The sequence below is a fragment of the Vidua macroura genome, chromosome 23 (assembly GCF_024509145.1).
Source record: "Vidua macroura isolate BioBank_ID:100142 chromosome 23, ASM2450914v1, whole genome shotgun sequence".
Taxonomy (NCBI): Eukaryota; Metazoa; Chordata; class Aves; order Passeriformes; family Viduidae; genus Vidua; species Vidua macroura.
The window spans coordinates 6,658,819-6,672,370 of NC_071593.1; the positions used below are offsets into that span (position 1 = coordinate 6,658,819).

Sequence of the window (13,552 nt, forward strand, 5' to 3'; positions counted from 1 at the left end):
TTCCAGCTCCTTGAGGCAGCACAGGGAGCTCCTTGTTGGAATCCAAAATTCAGGGAATTCTCAGAACTTTGGGCCTGGAAGCCAAAGCTTAGAATTAAACCCAGGATTTGATGTGAGACCTTGGAAAAGGCGACTGAGACTGGGGTGCTGGAAGTGAGAATGTGGATTTATGGTTTAAAGCAGGGACACGTTAAGGTAAAAAGAGGAAAGTTTAGAGTTTTAGAGTTTAAGATATAAAAATAAAAGTAGTTACAGAGGTAACAAGGAGTTCAGAATGCAGCACTGTGGGTTTGTGTGCCATAACATGATTGCCTAAGAGAGCTCACTCTGTAGCATGGGTCCATAAGATGAAATATTTAAGGATTGGGTCAAAAATAAATATCATAAATATCCTTGTTGGCTGTCTTTTATTGGTTAATAAATCCTTGTAACTAAGGGTCTTGTGACCCTCTGAGCCATGCAGTGAAGATGTGAGCTGAACTCACCCCTCCTGCCTGTGTGGAAGACAAGAAGAATAAATCCCATCATGTAAAAATCTCAGAGTTCCCATCTGTAACTCATTCAGAATCCCTTCAGTAATGCTCCCAGCTCCTCACTGGGGCAGGCTCAGGCAGTGCCCCGAGCCTTTCCTCTGCACAGAACCTCGCTCAGTGCTGTTTAAGTGCCTGCTTTAGCCTGAATCCTGCAGCTGGGAGCGCAAATTCTGTGTGTGCTTTTTACTGGGAGCACAAATTCTGTCTGGGATTTTTGCTGGGAGCCCAAATTCTGTCTGGGATTTTTACTGGGAGCAGAAATTCTGTCTGATTTTTACTGGGTGCAGAAATTCTGTGTGTGATTTTTACTGGGAGCAGAAATTCTGTGTGTGATTTTTACTGGGAGCACAAATTCTGTGTGTGGTTTTTACTGGGAGCACAAATTCTGTCTGGGATTTTTACTGGGAGCACAAATTCTGTCTGGGATTTTTACTGGGAGCAGAAATTCTGTCTGATTTTTACTGGATGCACAAATTCTGTTTATGATTTTTACTGGGAGCAGAAATTCTGTGTGTGATTTTTACTGGGAGCACAAATTCTGTCTGGGATTTTTACTGGGAGCAGAAATTCTGTGTGTGGTTTTTACTGGGAGCAGAAATTCTGTGTGTGATTTTTACTGGGAACAGAAATTATGTTTTTTACTGGGAGCAGAAATTGTGTGTGTGATTTTTACTGGGAGCACAAATTCTGTGTATGGTTTTTTCTGGGAGCAGAAATTGTGTGTGTGATTTTTACTGGGAGCCCAAATTCTGTGTGTGATTTTTACTGGGTGCAGAAATTCTGTGTGTGATTTTTACTGGGAGCAGAAATTCTGTGTATGGTTTTTGCAGGGTACAAAAATTCTCTTTATGTTTTTTGCTGTGTGCAGAAATTTTATGTGGGATTTTTGCTGTGAGCACAAATTCTGTGTGTGATTTTTACTGGGAGCACAAATTCTGTGTATGGTTTTTGCTGGGAGCAGAAATTCTGTGTGTGATTTTTACTGGTTGCAGAAATTCTGTCCGGGATTTTTACTGGGTGAACAAATTCTGTGTGTGATTTTTACTGGGAGCAGAAATTTTGTTTGATTTTTACTGGGAGCACAAATTCTGTCTGATTTTTACTGGGTGAACAAATTCTGTGTGTGATTTTTACCGGGTGCAGAAATTTTGTTTATGATTTTTGCTGGAAGCAGAAATTCTCTGTGTGATTTTTGCTGGGTACAAAAATTCTGTTTATGATTTCTGCTGGGTGCAGAAATTTTATGTGGGATTTTTACTGGGTGCAGAAATTCTATGTATGATTTTTACTGGGTGCAGAAATTCTGTTTATGTTTTTTTGCTGGGTGCAGAAATTCTCACCTGGCATTTCTGGGATGCCCTAAGTGTCATTTCCTGCACATCCTGCCCTTTCAGACGTGCAGATAAAATTCTTGCAGCACCTTTCTCTGCTTGAGCCAGCAGCTGGAGCTCTGCTGAGTGAGTCTGCCCTGCAGGACACAAAAGATTCCAGTGTGCCCACTGAGATCCAGGAGAGTGTTGAAATCCTGCGTTTGCAGCTCCAGAATTACAGGTCTGAGAGCTTCTCTGAATTGTCAGAGGTTTTTAAAGCCCTGAGTTTCTGCTTTTAGTGGAGTTTGCTCCTTGGAGTCTGAGGATAAATGACTAAAAACAAGAATGGAATCTTATGATCTGATTCCTGCTGCCAAAAGATGAAGGGAGGGCAGATGGTTTGGGAATTAAGTGAATATTTTACAATGTTTTTCTTTCCAATAATAGGAAAAAAAAAAAAAAAAGGGGTGAAGATTTGCCTAATGTTGCCCTGCCAGCCATTAACAATGCAAATAAATGTGGAGGAAAAAAAGGTGCTCATTCCTTAAATGCAGGCATTAGTGGTGGAGTTATTTATTTGTAATTTTTCAGAAGAAACTCCATTTGCTCTTTTCTGCCTCCTAGCCAGCCCGCCCTCAACACGACCCTGCTTTATCCCAGTGAGCTGCTTCGTGCTTATTGTGGTTTTTCTTCACCCAGCAACAAGACAAAAACATAAATAAAGGGAGATGTGCTTGTGGGTCCACACATTTTGGTGGAGTTTGATGAGATTTCAGGCTCCTGATTGTCAAAAGCAGATTTGTCTCTGTTCTGCAGTGAATTTGAGGCCAGAAATCTGGTTTTGGTACAAATTTGTGATCTCTGACAGAGAGGGGGTTTCAGCACAGGGGGATTTTAGTCCCCATCAGACCTTTCAAGGCTCTGGGCAGACTCCAAAATGGGAAATTCTTGAAATTACTTTAGTGCCCCCCACTTTGGGGTGGTTGTCTGGAAAGTTGCTCTTTTGATTTGTTTCCTCTATTCTCACAGTCCCAGCACCTGCTGACACCAACATTTTAATGAAAAAATTGTATTTTTCCCGCACAATATGAAAAAAAAAAACACTGTCCATTCTGATGTGATGTGATTTCAAAATTCCTGATTTTTTTTTCCTTTTGTTGTTTTTTTTTTTTTATTTTCCAGGGTGGTGAAGGAAGAGATCTCAGATGACAATGCAAAGCTCCCTTGCTTCAATGGAAGAGTGGTGTCCTGGGTACGTTGGATTTTGTGTGTGGAATTCTGTGGTGGTTGATACTGGAATCTCATTTTTAGATCCAATTTTTGCTGGGATGAAGGCACACAAGGAAGTAGTAGTAAAGTAGGTTTATAGGAGTTTTTTTCCAGCTACACAGTTGGAACAAACTTGGAATTCTCAGGTGGAATAAGCAGCTTTTCTCCATTCCTGTGCTGCTCTTAGGAGTTGAGGATCTTGCTCACACTTACATATTTTTTAATTTTTTTAACTATTTTAGTATTTTAACTAATTTTAATATTTTAACTATTTTATCCCTTAAAATATTTTAGTATTTAATATTTTAGCCCAGACATTGAAGTTATACAGGTTAAGGAATTCTCAGGTGGAATAAGCAGCTTTTCTCCATTCCTCTTCTGCTTTTAGGAGTTGAGGATCTTGCTCACATTTCTTACAATTTTTTATATTTTAACTATCTTAATATTTTAACTAATTTTACTATTTTAACTATTTTATCCCTTAAAATATTTTAGTATTTAATATTTTAGCCCAGACATTGAAGTTATACAGGATAAGGAATTCTCAGGTGGAATAAGCAGCTTTTCTCCATTCCTGTGCTGCTTTTAGGAGTTGAGGATCTTGCTCACATTTCTTACAATTTTTTATATTTTAACTATCTTAATATTTTAACTAATTTTGCTATTTTAACTATTTTATCCCTTAAAATATTTTAGTATTTAATATTTTAGCCCAGACATTGAAGTTATACAGGATAAGGAATTCTCAGGTGGAATAAGCAGCTTTTTTCCATTCCTGTGCTGCTTTAAGAGTTGAGGATCTTGCTCACATTTCTTACAACTTTTTTATATTTTAACTATTTTACTATTTTAACTATTTTATCCCTTAAATTATTTTAGTTAGCCCAGACATTGAAGTTATACAGGATAAGGACATTTGCTGCCTGCTGAGTAGCTTGACCTTTCTCAGCCTGGCTTCTTTTAGGCAGGATTACACGGAAATAACACAAAAAAAATCAAATACAGAATTGATTGCACTCTGTTTCCTGCGTGCAAGGAGAAGTGCAGAGGGCTGACTTTGATTGGGAGATGTTTCTTGAGCAAAGATTCCTTGTGGATCAGCAGGCCCAGCCCCTGCTGGGCTCCCAGCAGCTGGAATTGCTGAACTGAGCTCAGCTGGATCACACAGCACCAGCCACTTCTTCCTGCTCTATTGATTGCTTTGCATTTTAGGGCACTCACATTCTGGCAGCTGGGTCGTCCCAACAGGTTTTTAGTGTTAGGCAAGCAAAACATGTGGCTTTGTAAAGCTGAGTTTAAAATCAGTCCTCCCACGCACACACAAATGTGTATTAAGCACTTTGTAGATTTTGTATTAATTGAAGTCTTAAAAATTGAGATTTTTCAGTCTGTGCTGTCCAAAAGTGTCTGTTTGTTCCTGGGAATTGTGTTCAGAAGGAAAATTTACTTTTTCCCTTTTTTTTAGGACCTCCCTGCCTGTATTTTTTTTACCTTTGTGCTCCAACCTTTTGCCTCAGCAGCAGTGACTAATAACCAACGTGACTTTTCCAAGGCTCAGCCATGCATTTCCACACAGCAGGATCAGAATGCCTGGGTTTGGGCTTGGAGGAGGGTTTTAAAGCAGAGTTATTTTGATTTAAAGCTGCATTTCTGATCTAATTCTGATCTAAATCTGGGCAGTCTCAGGGAGAGCAACGAGAGGAAAAAGGGAAGATTCCCTGGACGAGCAGATTGGAATAATTTCACTCAAAGGAATAAAACCATCAGCATTAAAGAATCAAACTGATGTTGAAACAGAGAATGTTTGGGAGCTGGGGATCCATCTGCAGACAGCACCAATTTTTAATTTCACCAATTTCTCCCCTTTTTGATGAGGTTGTGCCTGTTCTCAGGTGGGAGCAGATGTGGGATGGGGACCACCCCTGCAGGAGGAGCATCCTGGTGTCCCCTGGCTGGGATGAGGGGTTTGGCTCTGGCTGCAGGGCTCAGTGCTGCTGAGTTTGCTGCTCTCAGGGTGCCCCTGAGCTCTGCACCTTGGTGCTGCTGCTTTTGTCTCCAGTCCAAGGCCTGGTTTTGGGCTTGGAGGAGGGTTTTAAAGCAGAGTTATTTTGATTTAAAGCTGCATTTCTGATCTAATTCTGATCTAAATCTGGGCAGTCTCAGGGAGAGGAATGAGCACTGCTTTCCTCCAGGAAAAAAAGGGAAGATTCCCTGGACGAGCAGATTGGAATAATTTCATTCAAAGGAATAAAACCATTGGCATTAAAGAAACAAACTGATGTTGAAACAGAGAATGTTTGGGAGCTGGGGATCCATCTGCAGACAGCACCAATTTTTAATTTCACCAATTTCTCCCCTTTTTGATGAGGTTGTGCCTGTTCTTAGGTGGGAGCAGGATGTGGGATGGGGACCACCCCTGCAGGAGGAACATCCTGGTGTCCCCTGGCTGGGATGAGGGCTTTGGCTCTGGCTGCAGGGCTCAGTGCTGCTGAGTTTGCTGCTCTCAGGGTGCCCCTGAGCTCTGCACCTTGGTGCTGCTGCTTTTGTCTCCAGTCCAAGGCCTGGTTTTGGGCTTGGAGGAGGGTTTTAAAGCAGAGTTATTTTGATTTAAAGCTGCATTTCTGATCTAATTCTGATCTAAAGCTGGGCAGTCTCAGGGAGAGGAATGAGCACTGCTTTCCTCCAGGAAAAAAAGGGAAGATTCCCTGGATGAGCAGATTGGAATAATTTCATTCAAAGGAATAAAACCATTGGCATTAAAGAAACAAACTGATGTTGAAACAGAGAATGTTTGGGAGCTGGGGATCCATCTGCAGACAGCACCAATTTTTAATTTCACCAATTTCTCCCCTTTTTGATGAGGTTGTGCCTGTTCTCAGGTGGGAGCAGGATGTGGGATGGGGACCACCCCTGCAGGAGGAGCATCCTGGTGTCCCCTGGCTGGGATGAGGGCTTTGGCTCTGGCTGCAGGGCTCAGTGCTGCTGAGTTTGCTGCTCTCAGGGTGCCCCTGAGCTCTGCACCTTGGTGCTGCTGCTTTTGTCTCCAGTCCAAGGATTACAGCAGGGCTGGAGCGTGGGGCTCTGGCAGGGTGGGAAGGGATGGGACAAAAAGGGATTTCATGTGTGATTAACGAGCGGAAGAGAGCGTCCCAAAAAGCTGCAGATAAAGCAGAAAATGGAGATGGGATTTGTGCTGCCATGGCCTGGGAGCTGCATCTGTTTGAGCAGCAGTGGTGCCTTGTGTCCTTTGGTGGCCCCCAGAAACTCGAGAGGCTGAGCTGGAACAGAGCTAAAGAATAAAGCAGGGATTTATTAAAGGATCTCCTCATGGATCCACCTTGGGCAGCACCAGAGCCCAGCCAGGGCTGCACCCAAGATGAACCCAAATGGTCCCAAGAAATGGATGATTGGTCACAAAATGATCAGCTCTGCTCCATTTGCACCTTGGAGTTGATTGTCCCATTCCAGCTTTAGCCCATGCACTCCCATCCTGCTTGTTTTTCTCTCTCCAGCCCACGCTGTTTGTGCTCCTGGGCCTGAGGTTTGGATCATTTGTCCTTGGTGCCCAGCTGGAGCAGGAATTGTTTTGTCTCCCTGCTCTGTGCACAGAGCTCAGCATCCCCTCATGTGAAGCTCAGAGCCACACACTAAAGCAGCAGAGAATGTGAAAAATAGAAAAGCTGAACCTGAAATATCAGCAGAGAATGTGAAAAATAGAAAAGCTGAACCTGAGGCATCAGCAGAGAATCTGAAAAATAGAAAAGCCAAACCTGAGGCATCAGCACAGAATCTGAAAAGTAGAAAAGCTCAAAGCTGAGGCATCAAGAGGGGTGGGAATTGATGGCAGCTCCTGTCAGGAGAGCAAATTCCCCCTGGGAATCCCTTTCCTCCTGCCCTGTGTGTGCTCCTCAGTGTCACCCCTCCCTGGTCTGCCCCTTCCTCCCATGCTGCTGAGCTGGTCAATATTAATTAAATACCCAATTAATTCAATATCCAGGTTCTCCTCTGCATCCCTGTCCTGGGTCTCCCCTTCCCAGTGCATGCAGGATTTTGGGGCTGTTTGTTTTTATCTTTGTGGTCCGGTTAAATTTATTTTTTTACTTTGGGAATTCAGTGTATTGATGATTTGTTCTGATTTCCAGACACCAGTCAGGCTCTTCTGTGCAGCAAAACGTGGCTCAGGTTGTTCCAGCAAGGTGTTCTTGGAGTTTAAGGAAAAATCCACCCCCAACCCCAAACTATTCCACATGAAGCAGGATGTGGATTATTTAATTTATTTAATTCTCCAATTCCTCAACCTCTTCCTCCTTCCCTCTCCCATCCAATCCCCCAAGGGCATTTTATCTCATGTTAAGAGCTGAATTCTTTGCCAGCTCCTTAAATAATATGAAACATCAAAATTATATGGTTTTTCCATCTGGAAAACAGGAGAGTATAAATAAATAAGATCAGAACAAGACTAGATATATATATATATATGTATGCATGTATGTATATATATATATGCACACACAGCAGTTAAATGTTATATTTTAATTCTGGGAACTGTTACTATTTTCAGTTCAGAGGAACATCACAATCTCCTGAGATGCATTTTCACAATCTCTGAGATGCATTTCAAGAATTAATTCAATTTATTGCAGCTCCTGCACCAATATAAGTCACTGGCTGCTTTCCAGATGCAGAAGGAGGCAGAATCCTTGTTTGAAACCTTCAAACTCCTTTTTTTTTGCATTCCACTTTTGCTTGGAGGCTACAAAACCAATGTCTGCTCCCCTTTTCCTCCCTGACTGTGATGGGAGACAGTTGCTGATGCAAAAACCTTAATTTTGTATTTTCTTTGTCACAGGCAGTCAGTTTTCCCACATTAAGGGTGGAAACAGAGACACGCACGTTTCTCATGGATTTTTTTTTTTAATTTCCCATCAATTTAGATGAAAAATAGTGAAATATTTTTGGTTCTTAATGCCAGCACAGGAGCTTAACCCACAAAAATCAGCTCTGTTGGAGCCAGTGGCCAGGCCTCTGATGGAGAACAGTGCTAGATCTAAAAGCAAAATTCAGATGTGTGGTTTAAATTAATTATTTGGGAGCATTAATTATTAAATGAATTACTTGGTGTTTAATATTATGAATTATTTTAAATTATTATATAAATAAGATTTTATTTAATGGAGCCTTTTTGGTGTGCTGGACTGAGTTTTTTTTTTATTCTGCTCGGGATGAATTCCGAACCCACCCAGTTCTGCAGAGCCAGCACGGATTGGAGGAAGAAAAATTGGATTTATTCCTTCAAAACTTGGATTTTTTCCCTGCCTTCCACCCATCAGCCCGCTCCCAAATGTAGCCTGGCTTGGAGCTCACAAAATGCACTTTTTGCAGATGATGTTGACAGGGGTTTCAGCAATCAGCTGGAACATCTGGGTCTGACCTGCCTTATGAATTGCAAATGACTTTTTCACCCATAAAATCGCAGGGCTTATCTGCCTCCTTTGGCTGCTAATTACTGGAGGAGTTTTATGTAAATCTGGCTGGAAGTTAATTGTTCCCTTTCGAATTCTTTAATGTCCCATTCACTGGGACTTAACGGATAATTGCACACAAATCTTCCAGGCACAGCAAAGTTGGGTCTTTACCTTTTGAAAAAAAAGATATAATTTAAAAAATATATATAATGTAATATGATATGATATAATGTAATATGATATGATATAATGTAATATAATATGATATAATGTAATATAATATGATGTAATATAATAATATAATATAATATAATATAATATAATATAATATAATATATATTTTAATATATATTATATATAATTTAAATATATATTATATATAATTTTAATATATATTATATCTATACTTCTTAATATATATTATATATAATTTTTAATATATATTACATATATAAAATTTTGATATACATAGTTTAGATATATATTCTTTTATATATGTTATTTATATATAATATATAAACATATATAACATAGTATAGCATATAATATAAAAATAGATAATATAAATATAATAATACGTAAAATATATAAACTTTCAGTGTATTTTAATCTAGATTTTAATATAATATGCATATATAAATATAATATGCATAATATAATATGTTAAATGTATTATAGGAATTAATGTAATGTAATAGATTATATTACATTGCATTGCATTGCATTACATTGCATTACATTGCATTACATTACATTGCATTATATTACATTATATTACATTACATTACATTACATTATATTATATTATATTACATTATATTATATTATATTATATTATATTATATTATATTATATTATATTGCACTATATTGCATTATGTTATATTGCATTATATTATATTGCATTATATTACATGATATTATCATCTTATCATATTATATCATACATTATATTACATTATATTACATTATATTACATTATATTTAACATTACATTATATAGAATATTATAATATACAAAATCTATGACATTTTTATATATACCCAGGGATTCTTTTCGTTGCTTTGGCCAGGGCTGTTCCTTTACCCGCTGCCCATTTGTTTGTGTTCAGCGGAACCGGAGCGTTCCCTGTCCGTGCCCGGAGCCCTCGTGAGCATGGCCGTGCTCCCTGCCCGGGCTGCGGCGGGATCCACAGCCCCACGCGCCTGGGAAAGCAGCACAGCTCCCCGTGCAGGGCCCAGCCCCCTGCCTCTCAGCTCCCCCCTGCCCCTCAGCTCCCCTCTGCCCCTCAGCTCCCCCCTGCCCCTCAGCTCCCCCCTGCCCCTCAGCTCCCCTCTGCCCCTCAGCTCCCCTCTGCCCCGTGCCCTGGCCACTTCCACGCTGAGCTCTCATCTTTTCTAATAACATCTGAATCCTTCCATTTGTCACAGGTGGGGGCTTTGATCTCAGTGTCGTCTGCAGGACTGATTTCCATAGGGGAGGATATGCAGGGGGGTCTGCAGGACTGATTTCCATAGGGGAGGATATCCAGGGGGGTCTGCAGGACTGATTTCCATAGGGGAGGATATCCAGGGGGGTCTGCAGGACTGATTTCCATAGGGGAGGATATCCAGGGGGGTCTGCAGGACTGATTTCCATAGGGGAGGATATCCAGGGGGGTCTGCAGGACGGATTTCCATAGGGGAGGATATCCAGGGGGGTCTGCAGGACTGATTTCCATAGGGGAGGATATCCAGGGGGGTCTGCAGGACTGATTTCCATAGGGGAGGATATCCAGGGGGGTCTGCAGGACTGATTTCCATAGGGGAGGATATGCAGGGGGGTCTGCAGGACTGATTTCCATCGGGGAGGATATCCAGGGGGGTCTGCAGGACTGATTTCCATAGGGGAGGATATCCAGGGGGGTCTGCAGGACTGATTTCCATCGGGGAACATATCCAGGGGGATCTGCAGGACTGATTTCCATAGGGGAGGATATCCAGGGGGTCTGCAGGACGGATTTCCATAGGGGAGGATATCCAGGGGGGTCTGCAGGACTGATTTCCATAGGGGAGGATATCCAGGGGGGTCTGCAGGACGGATTTCCATAGGGGGGGATATCCAGGGGGGTCTGCAGGACTGATTTCCGTAGGGGAGGATATCCAGGGGAGGATCTGCAAGCCTGCAGTTGTTCTTTAGTTTGGCTGCCCCGGAGTACAGCTGGATTAGTGGTGAATTAAAATCCCTGCTGCTAATTAGCTGTTTAAACTTCCTCCCCAGCCCTCCTGTGTCCTGCTTGTTTTCCTCCTCCGCATCTCTTTTGATTTCAGGCTGGGTTTGTTTTTCTTCTTGTTTGTTTTTGGTTCTTTTTGTTGTTGTTGTTGTTGTGGTGGTGGTGGTGGTGGTGTTTTTTAAGCATGAAATAATTTGGGATAGAGAGCTGCTCCTTCCTAGATTCCTTTGCAAGGAATCCTTTAAAAATCCCCTTTTTCCACTTTTAAACTGGTTGACCTTTAGTTTTTTTTTTTTGACAATAGAGTGACTATAATTAATTGTATGTCAGAATTCATAATTAATTACAGTAAATGCATTTACACAAACCCATCTTCTGCCAGAAACAGCTGATATTTGTCCTGTTTTCCTAACATACAACACAGAATATAATTTTTCTCTGGAACTCATTTGGAGTTTTCCTGGGACTGCTTACCTGAACGAAATTATTAATGCAGTTTTACCTTTTTACCTTTTTGTTTTTGGGCCTTAACTGGACAATTTGAAAAAGAAAAGGTGGAAGAAAATATTTTTTTGCAATGGCTTACAATGTTTTTCCCTGTTCTTTGCACGGTGGAAGCTGGGAGTGTGGCAGGAATTGGTTTGTGGCTGCTGCCAGGTCTGTTATCTCTGTTTTTTAGGAAGGATTTGCAACATCTGGGAACAATTCCTTGCCTGGCTGCTGGGAATGTGCAGTTCCCCATTGGCTGGCAGTGATGTCACTGCCTTCTGTGAGGTTTTCCCTGGTTTCTCCTCCCCATTATCTGGGTGCCAGCAGATAATTCTTGTCCTGTTTGTACATCAGCTTTTTACAGCCTCTATTTGCAATTATAATTAACGCTGTGGTGGGGCAGAACCATTTGACAAGGGCAGCACAGGAGCTTCAGGGCTGGGAAATGAAAAAAAAAAAAAAATTGCCCAGAGCTGAGGCAGGGAATAAAAATCCCCAGGAGCAGAATCTTGTGTTGAAATGAGCTGATTTCAGAGCCAGTCTCTTCACACTTTATAGAAACCCTCACTCATCCCAAGCCTCATCTCAGTGCAGACAATTTCTCCTTGCTCAGATAAATATCCTTCTCCTGCTAAGGTTTTTGCAGGGATGTGGAGTGCTGGTGCCTTTGAGGGAATTCCTGGTGGAGCACAGCCCTTTTCTGCAATTGCTGCTTTGGGAGCAGCCTCGTGTGGATAATGGGGCACAGCTCTGCAGCTTTGACTTGGGGTTTGAGCTGCCTGTGACTTGATGGGAAATAATTACTGCCAGCTCAGAGATGAATGTGGCTGTTGTGGAAGTTGCTGTCAAAAATATAAATGGCTCTTTTGGGTATTTCTTTACTCACTGTGGTGCCTTGTGAAGGCTGAGCTGGAACAGAGCTAAAGAATAAAGCAGGGATTTATTAAAGGATCTCCTCATGGATCCACCTTGGGCAGCACCAGAGCCCAGCCAGGGCTGCAGCCAAGGTGAACCCAAATGGTCCCAAGAAATGGATGATTGGTCACAAAATGATCAGCTCTGCTCCATTTGCACCTTGGAGTTGATTGTCCCATTCCAGCTTTAGCCCATGCACTCCCATCCTGCTTGTTTTTCTCTCTCCAGCCCACGCTGTTTGTGCTCCTGGGCCTGAGCTTTGGATCATTTGTCCTTGGTGCCCAGCTGGAGCAGGAATTGTTTTGTCTCCCTGCTCTGTGCACAGAGCTCAGCATCCCCTCATGTGAAGCTCAGAGCCACACACTAAAGCAGCAGAGAATGTGAAAAATAGAAAAGCTGAACCTGAGACATCAGCACAGAATGTGAAAAATAGAAAAGCCCAAACCTGAGGCATCAGCTGGGATCAGTCCCTCACCCCTCCCTGAGTTCAGAGAAACACCAGGAGCTGCTGCTGTTCCTCAGTGAGCGTTCCAATATTGTCCTTTTGGTGCTGATAAATTAATCAATATTTAGCCAGATGAGATTTGAGAGCAGAGTGCATCCAGTGTTTGCTCTCTGCCCTCCCCAGGCTGGTTTTTGTGTGGACTCTGCACAGGCCATTCCTTCAGCTGGCTCAATGCCTGGGGGAGTTTATTCAGATTTCTGCTGAGCTCTGGAAGAGTCAGGCCTTGCCATAATTAATTAAAAAGCATCAGCAAATTTGGTGGAGAGGGGCTGAAAAAGAAAAAAAAAGAAAAAAAAAGAAAAAAAAAGAAAAAAAAAGGGGAAATTTTGCTACAGAGAGGTGAAACAACTGATCAGATTGGAGAAGGGGTTGGAAGTCTGGAGGTGACACAGGCACTGAACTCAGCACTGATTTTTGCAGTGGAACTGATTTTCAGCCAGATTTTTTTTTTGCTAGGAATGCTGGAATTCTTCTCCTGCACAGGAGGGAAGGAAAAAGGAGTTTTCAGTCAGTGCTTTGTTACCACAGCCTGGAATTTGCCCAGACTCCCTGGTGTTTGTCCTGTCAGGGCCCTCAGAAAAGCACCTGAGATCATTTTCTGACATTCCATGGATATTCCCTCTCCACTTCCCGGGAAAGATGAGCAGGACCTCAGCTGTAAAAGCAATCAGCATTCAGATGGGAAAAATATGTTTATTTTCCTGGGAAAATTTTAGAAGTTTCATAAAGGACAACAGGAGACAAAGACTGTAAAGCAGAAGATGTTACAGCTGGGTGTGTACTTAGCCAAGAGCACACTTGTTATTTTGGAAATACTTTTTATACACTATTTCTGTGTATAAAATAAAAAAAGA

The 13,552-nt window shown here is 41.8% G+C and overlaps 1 protein-coding gene across 3 annotated transcripts in view; it reads left to right on the forward strand.

Annotated features, from left to right (window-relative positions):
- Positions 1–13,552, forward strand: part of DVL1 (dishevelled segment polarity protein 1) — a 70,851-nt gene that overhangs the window by 20,928 nt on the left and 36,371 nt on the right. For all 3 annotated transcript variants that reach the window (XM_053997358.1, XM_053997357.1, XM_053997359.1), the window contains exon 2: positions 3,026–3,095. In XM_053997358.1, the coding sequence (XP_053853333.1) occupies positions 3,026–3,095 (70 nt within the window). The remainder of the gene's footprint in view (positions 1–3,025; positions 3,096–13,552) is intronic.